Source organism: Pseudochaenichthys georgianus, unplaced genomic scaffold (genome assembly GCF_902827115.2).
Source record: "Pseudochaenichthys georgianus unplaced genomic scaffold, fPseGeo1.2 scaffold_483_arrow_ctg1, whole genome shotgun sequence".
NCBI classification, from domain to species: Eukaryota; Metazoa; Chordata; class Actinopteri; order Perciformes; family Channichthyidae; genus Pseudochaenichthys; species Pseudochaenichthys georgianus.
Window position 1 is genome coordinate 47,762 of NW_027263047.1, and position 23,084 is coordinate 70,845.

Below are 23,084 nucleotides of genomic sequence, written 5' to 3' on the forward strand. Positions count from 1 at the left end.
CTTTATTTAACCAGATGGTCCCATTGAGATCATCGATCTCTTTTTCAAGAGACCTGTCCAACATGGCAGCAACTAGGTTACAACATGAACATAAAACAACAGAACCAACCTGATCTCACCAGAATGCGTGACTCCACCACGACTCCTTAACACCACAATGCGTGGTGGAGTCACGAACTTTGTTACATTTGCGTGTCGGCACCACGCAAACAACCCCAATGTAAAGTGAATGAGGCTCCTTTGTCGTGGTGCACACACGCATTTCTACAACGTGCATTGTGTGTAATGCACGTTGTAGAAATGCTGAAGTGCTTCAGCTGTGTCAAATAGATTGTTCCCTTTAGTTAACGTTATTTAAAAGATAATGATCATGTCCCCTGTATTGTATTACGAGCGTCCATTCCCATTGGATAACGGAGAATTTTACACCCGGAAGTAAGTAGCCTATTCTCCTTACTGTCGATTGGTTTTACAGTGATATCTGCACTACTCATCGACTAAAAAACACCAAATTGTCCTTGTTAATTACACAACATTGATTGGTTTGAATTGTGTACAATGCTTTTGTATTTTCCCCCTTCAATTCGGAGAAACAAATATTTTTTCGGAGTTTTTGGACGGCAGAAGACACTACACTACCCAGAATCCTCAGCTATCGTTTGGGACTACACCATGAACCCCGTGATCAGTCCTCAAGCTCTGTGATTGGTTGACCTCCAACTGCATTCCATATGAAAAAAAAGGTTTCGTAAAAGAGAAAATCATACTTTATTCAGCAGTGCTTGCTTTACTCTTTGAAAGTCATCACATGAATGCATTGTAATAAATGGTTTGGCTGCATTAAATATTACACATCTGTCCTAGTTCTTTCTTTATCTACAGAGATCGGGAATCAGAATACACCGGAAACTATTCTTTTACCGTTCTGTTTTAATTTCACAATAAAGTTAGTAGTAATATTTTGTTTTGATATTATTGTTTTTTATTAACTACTAGACTGCTGGGTCATGTTAAGACCATCTTTTTTTGGTTGCTATGGGTTTTTTCCATCGCTTTTGTGTTACAAATATCAAAACAATAACAACATAATATTCGTCGTAAACTAAACCGGAAACAGCAGTATATTTTATTTTGTTAACACTGTAAACTTGACAGCCTTTTAACCCAAACCACCTACTGGTTAAAGCACGTTATTACACGTTTAGAGTAATTGCAATGCAGGAAGATTGTGTTGCTTTTTAATGACTGTTTAAAATGCCTTTTTCTTAATGTCTTTCATTTTTGTAACGCACTTTTGAATGTGTTATATTTTATGAAAACATTCAAATATTAAGAGTACATACAAAATAGTGGGAAAGTAGAAGGTCAATTATATAAATATAGAATAGAAAATATCAAGAAGATACTCAAATGATATCTAGAGTAAAACAGTTTAGTGCCTGATAGGAGGATGTGCTAACTAATAAGGCTTTAATTAAAGAAATGTGCAGAATACGAAAGTGTAATGGTGGAAGTATACACACATTGATAGATGTCTTGTAATGCACTGTTGATGAACCTGTGACCCAAGTTGTTCATTCATTGCATAACTACACTGTTGTCAGTGATGTACCTGAACGCGTTCAATGAACGATCGTTCATATTTTGGGCGAACGTGAACTGAACGTACTGTATTTCCGCTAGATGAACGTAATTGAGAACGCGTTCATTCTCAGCGGTGTATAACGGCGTTCAAAAGTGCGTTCATTCTCAGCACTGTATTATAACGGCGTTCAAACGTGTACCAGATTTCATATGCCTTTCAGCCGAAAACCCAGTTAAAACACACCGTAAACAGGCTTCAAAATAATGCGGAAAACCACCCAATTTGGCAACAGCAAGCTGCCTGTGACGCGTACGCGCCTGTCACCCCTGGCTGTCGCACTAAAATATAAATATACTAAATATATCAGACTCCTCACAACAAACAATGTGGAACCGCGGAACCGGCGAGCATTGAATGAATGAATGAATGAATTAGTATGGACGAAGCCGAGAGCAGCTGCAGCAGCACTCGCTCAGAGTGAGACTCTACGGCAGGGGTGGGGAACCTCCGGCCTCCGGGCCGTATACGGCCCGCGAGACAATTTGGTACGGCCCTCGAGGTAATTTATAAACACACGCAAAAAATAAAAAAATGAAAGAAATCTAGACCGCAAAATAATTAAACAAGGAAGTGCCTGTTTTTCCTGGCCAAGATCAGGGTCCTTGAACACAACACGAGCCTAACGTGTCATCACGTGGTATATGTCTCGACTGACAGGGGTGCAGTTCTGACGGAGAGCACCAGAACGCCACTCCAGCACTTCAGAAATGGCAGAAAGTCCATACACATGTTCAGTTTCTGCGTGTCTGTGTCTTTAGTTGAAAGCCCAGTGGCGATCTGCTCATCTGTCATACAGTCAATAACTTTGTTGTTATCATTAGCATCTGGTTAGCTAGCTATGCTAACGAATATAAGAAGCTTTGTCTACAACCAGTGAGGTAAAGGCACATCTTTATATGATCATTATAGTTATAAAAAAAATAAGAGAATAAAGTAAACAGGTATAAAATACTATATGATAGTTATTAATAAAGAAGAATACAGTTTGAAAGGGGAGTGATTTGTCAAATATCCATAAATTAAAAGAAAATCTGCTTACAGTTGTGTTTGGGTGTTGAGAGATGTGTCCATAGCTCTCCTAATGTTGCTCTCAAAGTGCACCAGATTGATGCTTTTAACTTCAACATTTAAAAAAAATCTTCCCAGGGGAGCATGCCCCCCGGATCCCCCTAGAGGAGGTTAGGTCCCCCCCCCCCCACTTAAATCATGTTCACATGAATAGGAAACTAAATACATTTGCACACATCTTGTGTCCATATCTTTCTGTTTTGGTGGTCACGCCACACCGTGCACGTGCATGCATACGCGAGTCATGGTGAGATATCTGGATTAAGAGGTTGCTTTTTCTTTGCACAGAATGAAATGAATGGGCTGTGATTTTAGTTTTTTTAAGCAGAGGTCAATAACTTGTACGGCCCTCTGAGGATATTGTAAAAATTGAAATGGCCCATTAACATCGTACAGGAGACAAATAATAGCTCGCAGCAACATATTGAAAAAAGAACTATGAACTATAAATTAGTTCATTTTTGAAACCATGAACTTTAGTTCAACATTTTGAATTATGAACTATGAACTGAACTAGTTCATTTTAAAATGTGTGAACTGTGAACTGAACTAGTTCATGTAGAAAGTGAACTTTCCCAACACTGACTGTTGTGTATATGATATGTCAATAAACCTTAGAAAATCTTGAAATCTTGAAAGGGATGTGCAAAATAGCAATTATATACAGTCTTTAATGAACTATTAGAGAATAACGAGTAATGAACATGCTTTAAACGGATCTGCAGATAAATATTTAGTCTTCTCAAGCACCAACTATCAAATATCTCGCCTGATTGTTGGCACTTGACAATCACCTTCACTGAATTTCATTCAGGTGTAACTAAAGTCTGATTTAAGGGTTGTTTATATTTCACATCATTAATCCAAATCTGTAAAGTAACTAAAATAAATGTAGTGGATTAAAAATACCAGGTTAACCTTAAAGAAAGCCCTCAGGATTATAAAAGACCCCCATCACCCCAGCCACAAACGGTTCTGTCTGCTGCAGTCTGGCAGGCGGTACCACAGCATCCGGACTAAAACCACCAGACACAGGGACAGCTTCATCCCACAGGCTATACGATTATTAAACACCTGAATTTAGAAATAGCATTCATCTGGCTGCTACTTAGAAATTATTTATCTAATATATCATATTCCAATCACTTGTATATAGACTCTTATTGCACTATTTCACTATTTTTTCTGTGTATCTGTTTTATTGCGTAGCACTGTTGGAGGAGCCTGTGACCTAAGGGGGGGAGGGGGTAGGACACGTTCGATTCCTGTTTTGAATAGTGTGCCGTCGATGGGTTTCATTCCATTTCAAAGTCCTTTTGGACGCTCTGTGTAAACGTCGCGCATCCAATCACAGAGGTTGAGGACTGATCACGGGGTTTGTCAAGCTAAGCACATGGTGTAGTCCCAAACGATAGCTGAGGATTCTGGGTAGTGTAGTGTCTTCTGCCGTCCAAAAACTCCGAAAATATATTTGTATTCTCCGAATCGAAGGGGGAAAATACAAAAGCATTGCACACAATTCAAACCAATCAATGTTGTGTAATTAACAAGGACAATTTGGTGTTTTTTAGTCGATGAGTAGTGCAGATATCACTGTAAAACCAATCGACAGTAAGGAGAATAGGCTACTTACTTCCGGGTGTAAAATTCTCCGTTATCCAATGGGAATGGACGCTCGTAATACAATACAGGGGACATGATCATTATCTTTTAAATAACGTTAACTAAAGGGAACAATCTATTTGACACAGCTGAAGCTCTGGCCTTCCTTAAAAACAAACTAATTTAATAAAAATAACAGTTGCATTACACACAATGCACGTTGTAGAAATGCGTGTGTGCACCACGACAAAGGAGCCTCATTCACTTTAATTGGGGTTGTTTGCGTGGTGCCGACACGCAAATGTAACAAAGTTCGTGACTCCACCACGCATTGTGGTGTTAAGGAGTCGTGGTGGAGTCAAGCATTTTGGTGAGATCAGGTTGCAACCGAACACAAAAGGACATCTTATTTACAGGGCTACATTTACACACTAGAGACATTGACAAATACAAACAGTATATTGGTGGTGACCATTGCATGTATGATATGTGTAATGTGTATTTGTAAAGCGCTATAATAAATGTGAAGGAATTATTATTAATTATTATATTTATATCTCGCCCTGTCAATAAGCCTCACCTTCTTGGCAAAAACTGTATTGTTTTTGAAGTGGTGGAGAGACAATGCACAGTTTGACCCACTGCTGTCACCCATGGCCAAAGCATATCTCTCCGTCCCACTAAGGTGGCGTTAGACTTTTTCGCTGTCCATCATTTTGACAGACAGGATCGTAAAATATCCGTCAGAATCCCTTATTACCGTCGGGTCTGAACAGAGAGAGAGAGCACGCTCGTGAACTGTAAACGGGGGGGGGGGGGTTATGCCGTGTGTGCATGCACCTCGCGGGAGCGCACACAGCGTAAAGCAAAATCAATCAATCAATCAATGTTTATTTATATAGCCCAATATCACAAATGTTACATTTGTCTCAGTGGTCTTCACAGTGTGTACAGAATATCAGTATGACAATACGACACCCTCTGTCCTTAGACCCTCACATCGTACAAGGAAAACTTCCAAAGAAAACCCAGTTTAAAGGGAAAAATGGGAGAAACCTCAGGGAGAGCAACAGAGGAGGGATCCCTCTCCCAGGACGGACAGACGTGCAATAGATGCCGTGTGTAAATTGAAAAGATAATACATTTGCAACCTAGGTAGTCCAAATGTTTGGAAATGCATGTGTGTATAATAGGAAGATGAATCCACGAGGATATCCATCCAGGACCTATGATCCAGGACCACAGCCACGACTCAAGATCCAGGGCTCGTGATCCAGGACACAGGACCGCAGGATCATCCATGACTCCGGATCCCGGCGTATATAGACAACAAAAAGAAAGACATTTGGGGAAGCTGGGTTAATCGGAACATGAGTGTACACGGGTATAGACAGAGAGAAGGAAGAAGTAAGATGTCCCCCGACAAACTAAGCCTATATCAGCAAAACTAGGGGCTGAATCTAATCAGCCCTAACTATAAGCTTTATCAAAAAGGAAGGTCTTAAGCGCACTCTTAAAAACGGATAGGGTGTCTGCCGCCCGAACACAAACTGGAAGCTGATTCCACAAATGTGGAGCTTGATAAGAAAAGGCTCTGGCTCCCATTGTACTTTTAGAGATTCTAGGAACAACCAACAACCCTGCATTCTTGGAACGCAATGCCCTAGTAGGACAGTAGGGTATAATGAGTTCTTTAAGGTAAGATGGCGCCTGCCCATTAAGGGCTTTGTAGGCGAGAAGAAGAATTTTAAATTCTATCCTGTGTTCTATAGGGAGCCAGTGTAAGGCAGCCAGAACAGGAGTAATGTGGTCCCTTTTCCTAACTCTGGTTAGTACACGAGCCGCAGCATTTTGAATCAGCTGAAGCGACTTGATTGACTTCTTGGTACTCCCTGATAATAAAGAGTTACAATAATCCAGCCTAGAAGTAACAAATGCATGGACTAGTTTCTCTGCATCGTTTTGAGGCAAGATATGCCTGATTTATGCAATGTTACGTAGATTGAAGTAGGCGGTCCTTGAAATTGATTTTATGTGGGCGTTAAAGGATAAATCCTGATCAAATATAACACCAAGATTCCTTACAGTCTCACTGGAGGCCAAATTAATGCCATCCATAGTTAGTATGTCTTTAGATAATTTGTTTCGTAGATTCTTCGGGCCAAGTACAATAACTTCAGTTTTGGTCGTGTTTAACATCAAAAAGTTTAAGGTCATCCACGTTTTTAAGTCCTTAAGGCAGTCTTGAATTGTATTTAGATGATTAATTTCATCAGGCTTGATTGATAAATATAGTTGAGTATCATCCGCATAACAATGAAAGTTTACAGAATGATTCCTTATAATATTGCCTAACGGAAGCATATATAATGTGAACAAAATAGGTCCGAGCACTGAGCCCTGTGGCACTCCATGGCTAACTTTGGTTTGCGTGGAAGATTCATCGTTAACACGTACAAACTGAGAGCGTTCAGATAGATAGGACCTAAACCAGCCTAAAGCAGTTCCCTGTATGCCAACTAAGTGCTCTAGTCTTTGCAATAGGATATCATGGTCGATAGTATCAAATGCAGCACTGAGATCGAGCAAAACAAGAATAGAGACAAGTCCCTTGTCTGAGGCTATTAGAATATCATTTGTGACTTTAACCAGAGCTGTCTCTGTGCTATGATGTGTTCTAAAGCCAGACTGAAAATCTTCAAATAAATCATTGTTTTTTAAGTAATCACACAACTGTTTTGCGACCGCTTTCTCAAGAATTTTTGAGAGGAACGGAAGATTAGAAATAGGTCTATAGTTGGCTAAAACCTCTGGATCGAGGTTGTGCTTTTTAAGAAGCGGTTTTATCACTGCTACTTTGAATGATTGTGGAACATAGCCTGATAATAAAGACATATTCATAATATTTAATAAAGAAGTGCTAATTAATGGAAAAACTTCCTTCAACAGCTTAGTTGGAATTGGGTCTAACATGCACGTTGATGGTTTAGAAGAGAGAATCATTGAATGTAATTGTTCAAGGTTAATGGCTGAAAAGCATTCTAGTTTACTATCTAGTGTAATATTAGAACTTACGATTCCGGGAGCTGTTGATAACACTATACTGGTCGAAGGCAAGAGGTCATTAATTTTGTTTCTAAGAGTAACAATTTTATCGTTAAAAAAGCACATAAAATCATTACTACTGAGTGCTATGGGAATAGAAGGCTCAATGGAGCTGTGGCTCTCTGTCAGCCTGGCTACAGTGCTGAAAAGAAATCTTGCATTATTCTTATTCTCATCTATTAATGAAGAGTAGTAGGCTGCTCTCGCTTTACGCAGTGCTTTCTTATATTCATTGAGAGTAATAAAACCTCCCAGACATGTATTGATCTGTACCATGGGCGTCGCCTGGGGGAGGCATCCGGGGTTTTAGCCCCGGACAAATTCTCCCTCAATAATATAATACATTAACCGTACTTTACCTAGAGGATGGTAGAATTGTAATTTCCCGTGTTCAGTGAATGCAACAGAGGCAACCACCAGACCAATCAGAGAGTTGCATGGAAATAAACGTGTTTTATTGGCTGACAGGTACGTACCTCTCCTCTGTGACAGTGTTTACACTTTCAGCCGCGGACGCGGAGTTTCTGAAGATGGACATTAGACATTTTTTTAATAAAAAAGATGGCAACTCTCAAGTGGTGGCTCAAACAACAACCCCAGAGCCACCACCTGAGCAAGGTGAACAAGGTATGTAAATGTCAGTAAACTTACAAGTTATGCGAACATGTAAGCAAAGCATAAATTATAGCTACGTTGACGTTACTTTGAATCGCGGGGGTAAGCTAAACCGTTAGCAAGTAGCTTTAGCTAGCCAGATATATTATATACACACTTTGTCATACAATCTAAATGTTGTATTTTTTAGCGTTACCTGGTGATTTCAAAGAAAGCTCTCTGGGAAAGGTTGACTTACTGTTCGACATGAAGCTAGAAGCTACCTTACAGTACACAGTTAATCCGGAGTCTTGTCAGTTAAAGTGTTTCATAGTTAGCTTAGCTTAGCATCAAACTAGCACTGAAATATATGATTCCTGGATGTTATGTGACTGTATTTCTGAGAAAGAGTCAGCTGAAATGGTGGCATAGTTGCCACTGCTTTACGTGTCGACAGCATGTTTGAACGTATTTGCAGCAGTAAGTGGCTGTTTGGCCACTGACGTTGCCATAACAACACCTGCATTTAAATGTGCAACCTCTTTTTGTGACAGATCTTTGCATTCAATTATAATTCTTCTGATTGATATTTCCTATTGACAGCTAGTTTCTATGTGAACATTATGAGATGGACAGCCAGCTAACAAGCTTTTTATACAAATATTTCAGATCAAAGCTAATCCAGTGGGGCTCCTGAAAGAGAGCAAGGGACACTATGCTCCCAAATATTAAGCCTTGACCCGGGACCCCATCTTAAAATTGATATGATCAAAAAATGATCTGCATTGTCGGAGGCCTTTTTTCCTCATTATCATGTCAAATTATACAGCTTTCCTTAGTGTTGAATGCAGAAAGATGACTATATTAGAGTATTAAGTGAAAATGACTATATTAAAGTGTGATGTGAATATATTAAGTGAATTACTCAAACTGCATTTGTAGGAATGATTCTGTCCTATTGGCAGATAACTACTCTAACAGTGATATCTACAAGAGATGTACATTTAACTATTTTCAATTGGTTAGTATTACATTTTGTGACTGTGTGGTGAAACTCATTTTAATGAAGACACATGTGTGTATCTTGAAATTCATTTATTTGACAGAGCTGGAAACTGATTGACTTACATACTTGTTTGTGTTTACCTACACAGTCATCACAGATGAGCCAAACGGAGTAGAGGATGAAGAAAGGAGAACAGGAGAAAGGGACACACAAGAAGGAGATACAACAGACAAGAACGACAATGGAGACAACAATGAACAGGAGCACCAGAACAGACAAGAGTCAATGGGTAACATGACTGATGTAGGGACTGCAGATTAGTGTTGCACGGTGTACCGATACTTGTAAGGTACCGCGATACCCTGCCGTTAAAAACGGTACGATTCCTCCGTTACATTAGTATCGGTACTTTAAGAATGACGGGGAAAAGTACTCCCGTGAAAAAGCGCCGTTTTAATAAGAGCCGTGTGTGTTCAGCGCTCTGCTTCCACTCCCTGCTCTGCAGCCGTGCCTGCAGTCCCGCTCCTCTCAAGCACGTTCTAAGTCCCTCCCCTCTCTCGTGCACGCGGCCACGCGCTAGCTGCCAGAGCATGTGAGAAAACGAGAAGCATGGCTGCAAGTGGGAGTGCAACTGCCGCTGCGCCTCGGCTTGTTGACAAAAAAGACGCCAGAAGTCTGTGAACGGGCCGTTCAGGTGTTCAGAGCAGAGCTCCCTGTGGGAGCGGCAGAGCGTGATGTGCACTGAACAGTTTTTCTGTCGCAATATTATCGTTGAGCAAACTTAACTAGCAAACTAGCATCACTATCTGCTAACGTTAGCTTTAGCCTTCGTTTTCTATTAGTTTTTTTCATAGGCTATAAACGGAGGTGGTATAAGTATATATCTTGTACTTGAGTAAAAGTAGAAGTACCCAGGTATTGTACTTGAGTTAAAGTAGAAGTACCAGAATGTAGGAACAATCCTGCATTCAAAATGTTCCTCAAATAAAAGTACAAAAGTATTATCATCAAAATATAGTTAAAGTAGCGACAGTAAAAGTATAAGTACTCAGGTCTTGTACTAGAAGCACCAGAGTGTAGGAATACTCTGTTACAGTAAAAGTACTGCATTCAAAATGTTCCTCAAGTAAAAGTATTAAAGTAGCGACAGTAAAAGTAGTCATTGTGCAAATTGGTCCATTTCAGAATAATATATATGATATGTTTTATAATGATTGATCATGAAAGTGTTCTCAAAGCTGGTAAATGTGCAGCTAGTTTGAAGTACTTTGTAGACTGCAGGGTAGCTGGTGGATTTACTCCAGGTGGAACTAAAGTCTGATTCAACACTTGGTTATATTTCACATCATTCATCCAGATCTGTAGAGTAACTAAAGGGATTAAATACATGTAGTGGAGGAAAAGTACACCATTATTTCTGAACTGTAGTGGATTAGAAGTACAAAGTAGCAAAAGAAATATTGAAATACTTAAATAAAGTACAAGTATCTCAAAATTGTACCCAAGTAGTACTTGAGTTTATGAACTTGGTTACTTTACACCAGTGGCTATACAGATAGAAAGACTAAGCCTTGCACAGAGGCATGAAAATACATTTTCAAAATGCTCAACAGTGCTGCCAAAATGTTAAACTCACTGCTACACAATTAAAATAAATGCTTTTATATATATTTATATTAGATGTGACTCTTTGGCGTTTCTGTTCTTACTAACTGCTGCTTTAGTTGATCTGACTGCTAAAATCATCTGTTATTCCTAATTTTAAAGCCGATATTCCGTGTTTCCCTTTTTTTAAGAAAAGTATCGAAAAAGAATCGGAATCGCAATTCTTGACTTGGTATCGGTATCGAAACCAAAATGTTGGTATCGTGACAACACTACTGCAGATACAGGGCCAAGGCAAGTGAGACATCACTGCTTTCCATCCAGCGTGTTTGGCCAGCAAAAGAGATCATTTCAACGGCAAACAGCAAGAGATGAGGGATTATTATTTCCTCCTTCCATCCCTTTTTTCTGTTTAATCTGATTACTAACAACTTCTAATAATTTGACATAGTTTATGATTTAATTGGAAAATAAAGTGTTTTAAAATAATAAACCCGTTTCTGATTCGGATTCTTTGATTTTTGTTGACATCTGGGTGTTGAGAGATGTATCATATCTCTTGATGTTGCTCTCAACGTGCACAAGATTGATGCTTTTAACTTCATCATTTAAAGGATGGAGGAGGTGAGTTCCCTCAAAATAGCACTTTTTCTCTGTTTATGTAATTCCGGTGTAGTGTCCCCTCGGCAACAGATCACTCAGAGCTGGTGATTACTTTCCTGCATTTCAATGGATAGCATAAAAGGACACGTGAGCTGGGTTCTGGTGCTCAGATTAGCTATTGATGATCACGTTGATAAATCATATAAAACCAATCACACAAAAACATGTTGCTGTGACTGTGAGCATTAAACAATTAACATTAAACTAAACAAACACAACAGTACGTTATTGTCCTTATAAAATAAAAACATACATTTTGTCCACCGAGATAATACAGGCACCTTACCCTCAAGAGATCCTCACGTGCTTTGAGAATCTCCCACAATCCATTGCCGTAACAAAGCTAATGCAGGCACATGTTTGTGACACCAGATGGCGCAATTGTGTATGTGCGTGTGGGGAGTCTTGCAGTAGAAAATGTGTCTGTAGCGCCGCCACTGTGGGCTAAGCCCCGAATGTTTCCAGGTCCAGGCGACGCCCCTGATCTGTACGGCAAAGTACGGTTTGGAAACTATATCATTTCCTTTTGGAGGGCAGCATAACACCAGAGCCTCGCTGCGGGGAAACGCTGGCGCTGTTCCCAGTTTGTTCTAATCTGTCAAAATGACAGACTGCTTTCAGATTTTTCCGTCATTGTTAAATAAAATATTCGGTTAACGCGACCACTGCTGTCCCAGCAACATCAGCACCAAGTGAGAGAGTTGTTTCCAGAGCAGGGGATATTGTAAACGCCCAAACATCCCAGCTTATAAATACCTGCAAATGTGGACATTCTCATATTCCTAAAAACCTGTCTGATGCTGAGTGAGTGACTCGTGAGTTTGAGTTGAGTTACTTGAAAAACTAAAGTGAAACTTGATTTATTTTATTGCAGGGTCTGATTATTAAATGTTTATTTGTGAGATGCAGTGGCACAAAGAAAATGCCTACTTTGTTTGGTAGTACTATCGGTACAAAAACACTGGTTTTCTTGTTCCAGTCTGTTACTGTCACTTTGTTTTTGACACTTTAATATACTGCTATCCTGTCTGAAACCAGAGCCCAGTCTGCTGTGATTGGTTAGCTGGCCGGCTCTGTTGTGATTGGTCAATCACTTAGAGATGTCCCGCCCTTACGTAGAATGTGTTGAAGTGTTAGCCAATAGAAGCGTGAGTGTTACATAGTCATGTCACTATGTAAAGTAGTGACATGACTATCGTGCTACTGTGCAAAGTCACAGTAGGGGGAAATGTGTGGGAGAGAAACTCCCTCTGGTACACAACCTTTATAACACACACTACAGGAAGGGGAAAACCACAAATAGCATAGGGCCCCTTTAATTATGTTTTCTTAGGCCCCTGCAGCAGGGCCCTCCTGTTTAGGCCTTCTGGCAAATGCAATCCTATCAATGCTGATATCAATTGAGCCTCTCACCTGGGTATGGTGTGCGTCCATAGCTGATAATCTCAGTCAGCAAGATACCAAAGGACCAGACGTCTGATTTGATGGTGAAGGAGCCATAGTTGATGGCCTCAGGGGCCGTCCATTTGATGGGGAACTTTGCTCCTGGTTAAAGAGGAAATCAAAAAACATTTGAAGTAATGTCGACGATGTTACTAAAGTGATGAAACTGACCTGCTTCCCTTCATTAGTTCTGGGGGAATCAGTTTCCCGGTTTTGTAATCACTGATGACTACTAGCATTACAACATGTGAGCGTGGACGGCGCCTACCTTCTCTGGCTGTGTACTCGTTGTCTTCAATGATACGGGCGAGGCCAAAGTCAGCAATTTTGCACACCAAAGCCTTATTGACCAGGATGTTGGCAGCCCTCAGGTCTCTGTGGATGTAGTTCCTCTGCTCAATGAAAGCCATGCCCTCTGCAATCTAAAGATAGATCAGTCAGTTGAAACGGGCCAACACACAGCTCCCCATACCAAATGTCACTGGAGATGAAATGACAAAACAGTACAAAACATGATGCTTCAACATAAGCAGCAACACGTCCATGCACTCAACCACTTCGGGCAAGCAGCTTGTTTCAGTTAATTGCGCCACTGGTAACAAGAGACACCGTACCTTTAATTAAGGTACACATGCTACCTTCTTTGCAAGACCAATCAATCTGTTCCAAAGTCAAATGAATCTTGGTGGGTTTGAATCAAAACGGGCAGATCTAACTATTTTATAATTATTTATTTTTTACATCCATTATGTATGACTTTAAAAGAATATATGGTTTGTTGTAGTATTAGGAATAAATAAATAGAAGTAGATGGGAAAGGGGGCAAATTGTAAAAAATAAACAAACATGCACATCCACAATAACTGAAACTATATCCCATGTAAACTATATAAACTATATTCCATTATTATTCTTTTTTAACCTACAACCGCCATAATACGGCATCATATATAACCCAATACGTTTATCGTACAAATGTAAAGCAGCGTAAACACCATCTGTTCTTTTATTTTGGTGTAGCCTTTGCATCTCAAATCGTTGTTTTAAGATAAATATTGTCTTGTCACGATCATCTCACGGGCGTGTCTGCCTCTGCAGCTACCTGCTCCGCTCTCTCTCCAAGAGCTGCTGCCAGTTGGACTGGATCTGCAGGTCTAAAGGGACGGGTAAGATATTGTCTGGGAGTGGAAAGGTGCTCCACGTCAAGAGCATTGTGTTCTCTTATGAAATCAACCATCTATGTTTCTCTATTTCCTGTAATAATGCCAATCACAATACTAATAATACATTCCAGATGCAGCCCAAAGTACTTTACAGAGCAAGACAAGATACATAAAACAAAAGGAGTAAAGGAAAAGAGTAAGGGACATCATTACAAACACGTAATAAAACAAACAGAAAGAGTTCGATCACAAAACTATAAAACATCACGAAGGTTTTACCACTAACATTACCCCAAATTAAAAAGATATGTTTTTAATTCACAAGGGAGTTTGCTGTTCTAAGATCCAAGGGGAAATAGTGTGAAATACTTTAGGTACTTCTAAAAGAAAGGCATTGGAGGATCTGACAACACAAAGTAAGAGTTGAACTGAGTGTCAGGTATGCAAGAAGCAAAGAACCAGAGCAGCGGGGCACACGTGCTCGAAGGCTGAGAGCGACTGAGAGACTCTCACCTGGGCAGAGAAGTCGATGAGCTTGGGGAGCTGGACACGGTTTCCTTCATCACTCTTTAAGAAGTCTAATAAACTGCCTGTGGGCACACACAGAAACATCAACACATCTGCTGCATGTAAAGCTCAATGCGCTCAACATATATCTACCATAAGCATACATCAACAAAACAACCTATTGTGAGGGAATATGTCTGTCTTTACTTCGAGATATTTAAACTTGATTGCCTGTTGACGTTAATAACCAACCCTGACTCTGTTATCTCATGAAAGAATGTGCTGCTGCACTCATTCTCAGTTGTATGACCGGTCAACTCTCGGTCACAGAGTCGGGCAAGTGATTCAGTGTCTCCAGATGTTGGGGATATCTCCAGTGTGCCCAGCTGTTGATTAACAGCTGGTTAAAACTAGTTAAAAGGTCTATCTGCAGAGTGGATGTGGCAACCCACCCGTGCAGTCGGAACCTCTGGCTGTGTGACTTGATGTGAATTTCTCCGGCCGATACTTGTAATAAACACCAGTGTTTGACATCAAAGCTCCAGCTCTCCTCGTGTCTCTCTGAGCCCTGACTCTGCATTGCTGCAGAAGTTTGCCTCACACCTATGTATATTTTTAATGCATACTGTACGTGTACGTTTGAACCGATATCTTTGATGATTCATATATTTCATGCTATTGTTATGGAGCTCCACCTATTGCCACTGTATATGTATTACTTTCACCAGATTAAAGGTGGGGCAGGTAAGTTTGAGAAACCGGCTCGAGATACACTTTGTGTTATATTCCATGGAATGCTCTTAACGTCCCGTTAGCAATGAATATCTGAAGTGCTTTGATAACAAATCCATGAAAAAAATTCACCTGTGGAAGCCGTAGGACTGTACAAAGCACGACCAATCATTTGAGCCGGCCCGGCTAAAATAACTGGATGGCCTGCCTGCCTGTCAGCCTTCCATCTGTGCACAAACTTACCTCGTGCCCTCATTGGTCATGTGCGGGTGCGTGTGTGTTGGGGGAGGGGCTCTGTGAGGAAGTCTGAAGGAAGGGGCAGATTTCTTACGGCTGTGTATTTTCAAATTCTAGCGATCTCGAGCTGGTTTCTCCAAAATTACCTACCCCACCTTTAATTGGACATTTATTTTACACATTTCGCTTCATATTTAAAGCATTCGCCAATCACTTAACTGCTGATTGGGGCCTTTGTAAGAACAAAAGCACCTTGCCTTAACCCCCCTCCCAAACATTTTTTCTTGTAAAAAAGAACTGTTTAAAAATATCTAATTTTTGTCTCAAAATGTCCATATCATTCGGCCGTCACACTTTTTTATTTGAAGCATTTAACTTCATGTAAAATCTTCTGTGCTTGCTACCTAGTTTTTATGCACTCTCAAATACAAGCGTAGAGTTCACATGTTAATACATGTAATACAAAAAAGGTTGCGAAACAAACACACACACACACACCTTTCTCCATGAACTCGGTGATGATGAAGATGGGCTCCTCCATGGTGACCACAGCGTTGAGGCGCACCAGCTTGTCGTGCTGCAGAGCCTTCATCAGGTTGGCCTCCCCCAGGAAGGCCTCCACCGACATGGTGCCAGGCTTCATGGTCTTCACTGCCACCTTGGTGTGCTTATTGTAAGTAGCTGGAAGCAACACAATGATTGGAATTATAAAATGAAATAACAAGCTCGTACCTTCATTAAGGACTGGATTGTGAAAGTGCTTCAGATCTGTCTCACCCAGCCAAACCTCTCCGAACTGTCCGGCTCCGAGCTTCTTATCCAGCTTCAGCGATGATCGGGGGATTTCCCAAGCGTCTTTCTCCCACGGTTTCTCAGGTTTAGGGCTCAAGCAGGGCTGGGTCAGGGTTTGGCAGAGACCATCTCCCTGCTCTGGAACCAACACAATACATATTATTTCATTTGTGTCATGTATGTTTGTAGGGTCAGACTTTTTTTAATGAAATGTTTTCTCTAAAATATATAAATGTTATAATTTTTCTTAATTACAGGGAAATTTACATTTCATAATTCAAACAAGAATTCATATTGAAGAGCAATACGATCCATCCCCTCAGTGATGACCCTGTGCAGGTATGATTGGCCAGCAGAGTGTGCTGTGCATTACTGTGAGACATTTTGGTTAACATAGATGGATAGATAGATATGAACCACAATAATACTCAATATAAAATCTCTATTATTTTTTTGGTCCTCACATTACAATGTTAGTGATTATGATTACTTTACTAGACAAACAGTAGTGAGGTTGGTAAATCTCTCCGAGCGTGGAGGCCTGACTCACTCTTGTAATGGCCGACCAGCTCCTGCAGCGTGCTGAAGGTGATGCGGGGAGAGATGTAGAACCCTCCATTGTCCAGCATACGGATCTTATAATGTTTCACTGTGTCTCCGGTCCTCACGTCCCCGTCCCTGACCGACAGGGAGTAGCTGCCTGTGGGAACAGAGAAAACAGTAGTCACCATGTGATCAGGGGATATTTTGATGCGGATGCAAAACAAAATGTTACTTGTTAGAATTAAAATATCTTTGAATTCCTGAGGAATAACATGGGACACTTAAAGGGGCACCCCATTGAATTAGTATTGTACTTTCAGAAATGTAAGGGATTCACAAAAGACATAACTGAAATCGAAGCAAACGAGGCCAAGTAATATTATGAGTGTATTCTCCTATCAGTCAAACTTCAATGCATCACAATGGAATCTTTGGTTCCTTTTTAATGCCAACGTCCTTCAAATGTCACGTTCAGTTTGTAATGCAAGCTTTCTGTTACAAGTTCGAAGGTGCTAACCCACAACTAACACAACTATTCTATAACTAATGGCGCTTTTCCACTGCATGACCTAGCATGGATTAGTACGGTATGGTTAGGCCTTGGTAGGCCAGGCTCACTTTATGCTGCATTTCCATTACAGTTTAGTAACAGGGGTAGAAACTATGGTAACGCAGTGTAGGCGGGGCGATCGGCTGTTCGGCGGGCGGAGCGACGCTGCGTAAAACTGCCGTGACGTCCTCTTCAATGCGAACCACAAAACCAAACATCAGCCGTTAGCTGTTAGCCCTCAGAGCTCACAGCTCCTCGTATCTGTTCAGAAACTAGACAAGTTAAACAAGTACTAACCACAGACTGTCTGTGTCATGGACAATACAGTCGCTGGTTTATTTATGTCTGGAGGCCGTTGTTGTGAGTGTGGACGGAGCAGCTACTGCGTCAGCTTAGCCATTCAGAAAACACGCATTTTAAAAGGTTAGAAAAAAAGAAAGAATTCAAATATGCTAAAAAGCGCTGAACTATAGAGTCCGGTTATAATTCTCTGTGGATTTACCACTAGTGGATATATAGCAATATATATATATATATATATATATATATATAGCAACTTTGAATAGTTTGTATTATTCACATAATAATATATATTTTATATTTTTATTTTTTATAAATATTTGTATATATAGCAGAGTATGACTTTCTACTCTTAATCATTGTGACCACGTCCCTTCAAACTGCTCCAACACTGGACAGATATTCTGTTCTTCACTTACCCTGGGTGGTCTCACTGTCTCGGATCATGTAGGACCCCCCTTTGTTCCCCGAGGCCAGCAGCTGCCTCTCAGCATCTTTCCTGCTCACGCCCTTAAAGAACCAACTGAACAACAGGACCACATCAGTCAGTTCAGAAGATCTCAGCAGCTCTTCCTCTGTGGATTCTCTATCACATTGGGTTCTTCGTGTCCTTATTCATTTACACTTTGTGATAAAACAAACATGTATGTGACGTGAGAATGTGTTTGTATTGTACACTTACTCCTCTGCCTCCAGAGTATCCTTTGCCACATAGTTGCTGGGGATGAAGCCTTCCTGACCTGTACTCACAAGCTTTGCTTTCCACCACTCCCCCGATCTGCAGAAGAGCAGAGACACAAGCGTGAACTTTTCTTCAACGACAAATGACAAACCACATGCTTCAAAAGTCCAAACACAACATTTAACGGCACAATTACCCTACGAGTTAGTATATAATATACTGTAGCTATTCTTATATCTGAAGGATCAAAGAAGGACGATACTTACTCCGCTAAGATTTTGAGCTTGTCTCCCTTCTTGAAGCCAAGGTCAGCTTCATGAATGGCCTCGTAGTCGTACAGTGCCATGACAATACTCTCTCCTACGGGGGCAGGGCGATGAAGAGAAACATACTCATGTTTGGTCCTAATACACAATAACAAACATGTTCCTTTTTGCATTGCCATGTGAACGCTGCAAGGATACTTTCTGAAGAATTGTATACTGAGAAATAATGGCATGAGAAAACATATTGTTAAGGATTTCATCAAACACTGATATGTGTGATAGAGGGAGCATGACTGAGTATCTGTGCATGTTTCAGTAGACACACTGCCCTTAAGTCTGAGCACATCTGTACCTGACTTCCTTGTTAATAACAGTTGGGCTGGTCTCCAGAGAGTGTGGTGAAGCAGTGGGTGGGGCTCGCTCTGTCTCACTCCACTTCCTCTCACTCACATGCTGTGCTGAGTTGGCTGCATCTAACCAGCACTGACCTACATGCCGCTGTGTGTTGGTGGTGTTAACTAATAGTATAGTAACCTTAATATAGGACCATCAGGTGAGGTTTGAATACATAGACCGACTGTGTGACGCAGCGTCCACACGGCGGCGTGCGTTGAAGCTTGCCGGCGGGCGTGTCTGAATCTCCCGCCCCGGACACAAAAGCACGCGGTTTGATTGGCTAGAGCTTGTACTGGCATATGATTTGATTGGCTGACGCTTCCGTCGAAGCTTCAAAAGTTGAACATTGCTCAACTTTTGAAGCGAGCAACGCGAGCAAAGCGAAGCGACACTCCCACAATGCAGTTCGGCAAAGTGTGACGTCACCCCATTCAAAGTGAATGGGCAGAAGCGCTGAAGATTCAACGCACGCCGCCGTGTGGACGGCCGTAAGTGGAGCTGAGGCCATATGTGAATACAGATCATGACTCACCGTCTGAAGAGTTTGCATTGGATGGCGTCTTGCTCTGAGGAGAGAAACACAGAGACTGGGAGAAGACGTCAACAATTATTTCCCTTTTTTTTTGGTTGATTCGAAATAACAAAAATGTATTTTCTTTAAGCTGCTTTTATTATATTGTCGGGCTTCTCAGGTCTAATGCAACACGATCAGCGTATTAAGTCAGCCAGGTCTAAACATAACATACAACGAAACTGCATTGTCAACATTCTCTGGGAAACGTACATTCTCCAAGATGTTGTTCGTCTATAACAAATACTTTTCTACGGGACTTTCACATGGGACACAGACAGCGGTCTACCGGGTGAAAGTCCCGTCAAACGTCAATGTTCACTTATTTCATTTTGATAACAAACTTATTTTCAAGCCAAAAGAGGATACTTTAAAAAGCATAACCTAACCCTATCCAAGTAGTTTTGTTATTTTACAACGTTTCCCTTAAAACAAAATTGACTATGTGGTTTCTTTGTATTCAAACGTAATTGTGTAGCACACAGGGTTGAAGTTCTCGAAGGTGTGACTTTCCACATGAGCATGCTCTGTCTCTTGGTGGGTGCTGACTGCTGCTGCTGTTGGGAGATGCAACATGGATGAGTGCCGCTTTATACAATCATTCTGCGTATCGAACATAATCAGTTGACATGCACATTGTTAGTGAAAATTGTAATACATTCTACTTTGTCCTTGTCGTGGGGAAGATTGTTCAAAGCAGTAGTGTTCTTTGAAGCCATTGCAGAGAAAATAAAGATTTGAAAGGAAGGGAGGAAGGAAGGAAAGCAACATCTTATCAAGCGGTTGATGCTGTCGGCAGTTATCTTTAGCTTCGTAATGTGTCGATTAGAAACAGTTTGTTGGCTCAAAGGTATTGACCCTGCAATGGGAAGAGACAACCAGACAGTCATCTGTACATTTAAATACAATATTGTATTTAAATGTACAGATGACTGTCTGGTTGTCTCCAATGTGTGATTGGAGGGAAGTCGTGTTGCTTAATATTCAAGTGTTGATCATTAGTCTTCTGCCTGAGCGCTGTGCTTCTGCTTCTGTCACTTCCTCTTTCTCCACCGAGCGTCAGAGAGCTGTTACAGTCAGCACACAGGAAGCAGCCGCTGTTAGCAGCAGCAGCCGCTTCACCAACATCACAGATCAAAGTCTGGCCAGTATGCAAACAAGCCACGGGGACAGAGTGTGTCGGCGCACATCCATACTCTCTGAAACATGTGCGTGGTAACCGTTTAAACTGTGTTTTCTTTATTCTATTGTTCATCATACTTCTTCCTCATTCTACATGTATGCAAGGGAACTTCTGCAGTTGTGTTCACCCATTATCATTTGCAAAAAAGTTCAATAAAATATTTTTGTCAAATATGATGTGGATACAAATCTAAATGTATGATTGATTAGTGGTTAAAAGTACATTTAAAGCACCTAAATCAATTATCTTCATTTGATGCTTTAGTTTAACTCACCTACTTTTGTTTGTCAGCGATAATTACATTACATTACATTTAGCTGACGCTTTTATCCAAAGCGACTTACAATAAGTGCGTTCGACCAACAAAATACAAACTTGAAGAAAACAGAATCATATAAGTACATCAGGCTTCATAGAGCAAACACATTTCAAGTGCTACTCAACTGGCTTTAGAGAAGCCAGTCCTTTATTAGTATATAAGTGCTTTGTTAGTAGTTCTATCGCTCGAAGTGGAGTCGAAAGAGATGAGTGTTCAGTCTGCGCCGGAAGGTGTGTGAGCTTTCTGCTGTCCTGATGTCAGTGGGAGCTCATGATAGCAAACCCATATTTCTGCTGATGGGAACTTGGGTCCCCCTCGCAGCGAGGGTGCAGCGAGTCGTTTGGCTGATGCAGAACGTAGAGCACGTGCTGGGGTGTACGGTTAACCATGTCCTGGATGTAGGAAGGGCCAGATCCATTCGCAGCATGGTACGCAAGCACCATTGTCTTGAAGTGGATTCTAGCAGTTACCGGAAGCCAGTGGAGGGAGCGGAGGAGCGGCGTGGTGTGGGAACATTCAGGAAGGTTGAAGACCAGACGAGCCGCTGCATTCTGGATGAGCTGCAGGTCGGATGGCACATGCAGGTAGACCAGCCAGGAGGGAGTGCAGTAGTCTAGGCGTGAGCTGACGAGAGCCTGGACCAGAACCTGCGTGGCTTTCTGGGTCAGCTGGGGACGCATCCTCCTGATGCTGTAAAGCGTGTATCTGCAGCAGCGGGTTGTAGCAGCGATGTTTGCAGTGAAATTAGGTTCTTTTCTGACACCTGATTTTATGTTGTCTGATTATATAGCGATACAGTATAAGTCCAAATCTACCTCAGGGTTTTCATCCTATTGGTCATGTGCTAAGTCACATGCTGGGAGGGTCAAAGTTGTCCGGCAGCTATACGTGAAGCGGCCGTAGTAAGTACGACTAGGAAGACGAAAACGGGCCCGTAAAAATGAGTAAATCTTTCATTTCCACTTCTATCACCTCCATGCAAGCGGTCCGTCTTGGCTGCAGTTAAGCAGGATCAGATATAGACCACAATGCAACAGTAAATGGCTGGTTAAAAATCGCTGTAATTGCAACTGATTGACTTACTGATGCGCAGCTGAGCGGTCTGCATTGTGCGCCACATAGGGGGTCAGAGGGATACAAACATGGTAAATGTGATGGTGGCTTTGTTTGCCACTTTAGGTAGTGTTATTTAACACGCATCAACTCACAGTAACATTGGTACATCTATTAATATATACATTAAGTAACATTCTAGGTTTATTTGCATTACTTATTTCAAGTTATTTTTTTATTTTTTCAAGTTAATCTGATAGAAAACTTTAATTAGAAAGCCCTTATTATGTAGGAAGTCAGATGACATATTATAAAAAGTAAATCCGCCTCAGACGTGTGTGTGGTGGGCAGACGGGTCAAACCAACAGGACGTTCACTGCTGCTTGTGTACTACATGGAACGGAAACTCCACCTCTTGGCATATTTACACTTAATCATTAAAGTGGACCTATCATGCTATATTTGAAAAATATATTGTAGGGCCATACCTATATAAAACATGTCTGTGAAGTTTTTTTTTCAAAATACTTAACAGATCACCCATTGTAGCCATGCCTCATACTGCTCAAACCCCTCTGTTGAAGCCCTGTTAGAGAAATGCAGATTTTGGGTCCTTAGCTTGAAAAAAATAAATAAGAGGAGGCGGAGCTAATGCCTGATCAGAATTCTACCGGAGATAAGGTTAAATTCGGTTGTGATAAAACGCCATCCTGTTTAAACCACGTCAAGGATTATTTCTGAAATAGTATGGAGCTCAAATGCTTTTTCTCTTGCGGGTTTATCACGAGGTGAGTTTTTTTTTAATTTCCTGCTTTTTAAACACATGTGCTCTCCAGTACAGGTTAGCTCTGAGTGTTAGCGAGGCTTGCTAATGTAAACAAAGACGTCCAAAACACGTCAGGCATTGTTTCTGATAGCAACTTTCTGTGGGTCCACCGACATCAGTTCGGATGGACACGTCAGTTCGGATGGAAATCTGTATCCGCTCGTTGTACACCCGTTTTAAAAAGATTTGGGTACGGAGGAAAAGAGAGAGGGTGTTATTTTCTGACGCTGCGT

The 23,084-nt window shown here is 41.1% G+C and overlaps 1 protein-coding gene across 2 annotated transcripts in view; it reads right to left on the minus strand.

Annotated features, from left to right (window-relative positions):
• hck (HCK proto-oncogene, Src family tyrosine kinase) overlaps positions 1-23,084 on the minus strand; it is a 61,093-nt gene that overhangs the window by 3,265 nt on the left and 34,744 nt on the right. Inside the window, exons 3-12 of one of the 2 annotated variants that reach the window (XM_034078796.2) lie at positions 19,432-19,465; positions 18,504-18,597; positions 18,238-18,333; positions 17,975-18,078; positions 16,713-16,862; positions 16,148-16,300; positions 15,869-16,051; positions 14,408-14,484; positions 13,000-13,153; positions 12,702-12,833 (exon numbers count right to left, since the gene is read on the minus strand). In XM_034078796.2, the coding sequence (XP_033934687.1) occupies positions 12,702-12,833; positions 13,000-13,153; positions 14,408-14,484; positions 15,869-16,051; positions 16,148-16,300; positions 16,713-16,862; positions 17,975-18,078; positions 18,238-18,333; positions 18,504-18,597; positions 19,432-19,465 (1,177 nt within the window). Of the gene's footprint in view, positions 1-12,701; positions 12,834-12,999; positions 13,154-14,407; positions 14,485-15,868; positions 16,052-16,147; positions 16,301-16,712; positions 16,863-17,974; positions 18,079-18,237; positions 18,334-18,503; positions 18,598-19,431; positions 19,487-23,084 lie in introns of both variants that reach the window. The other variant, XM_034078795.2, reaches the window with a different exon arrangement.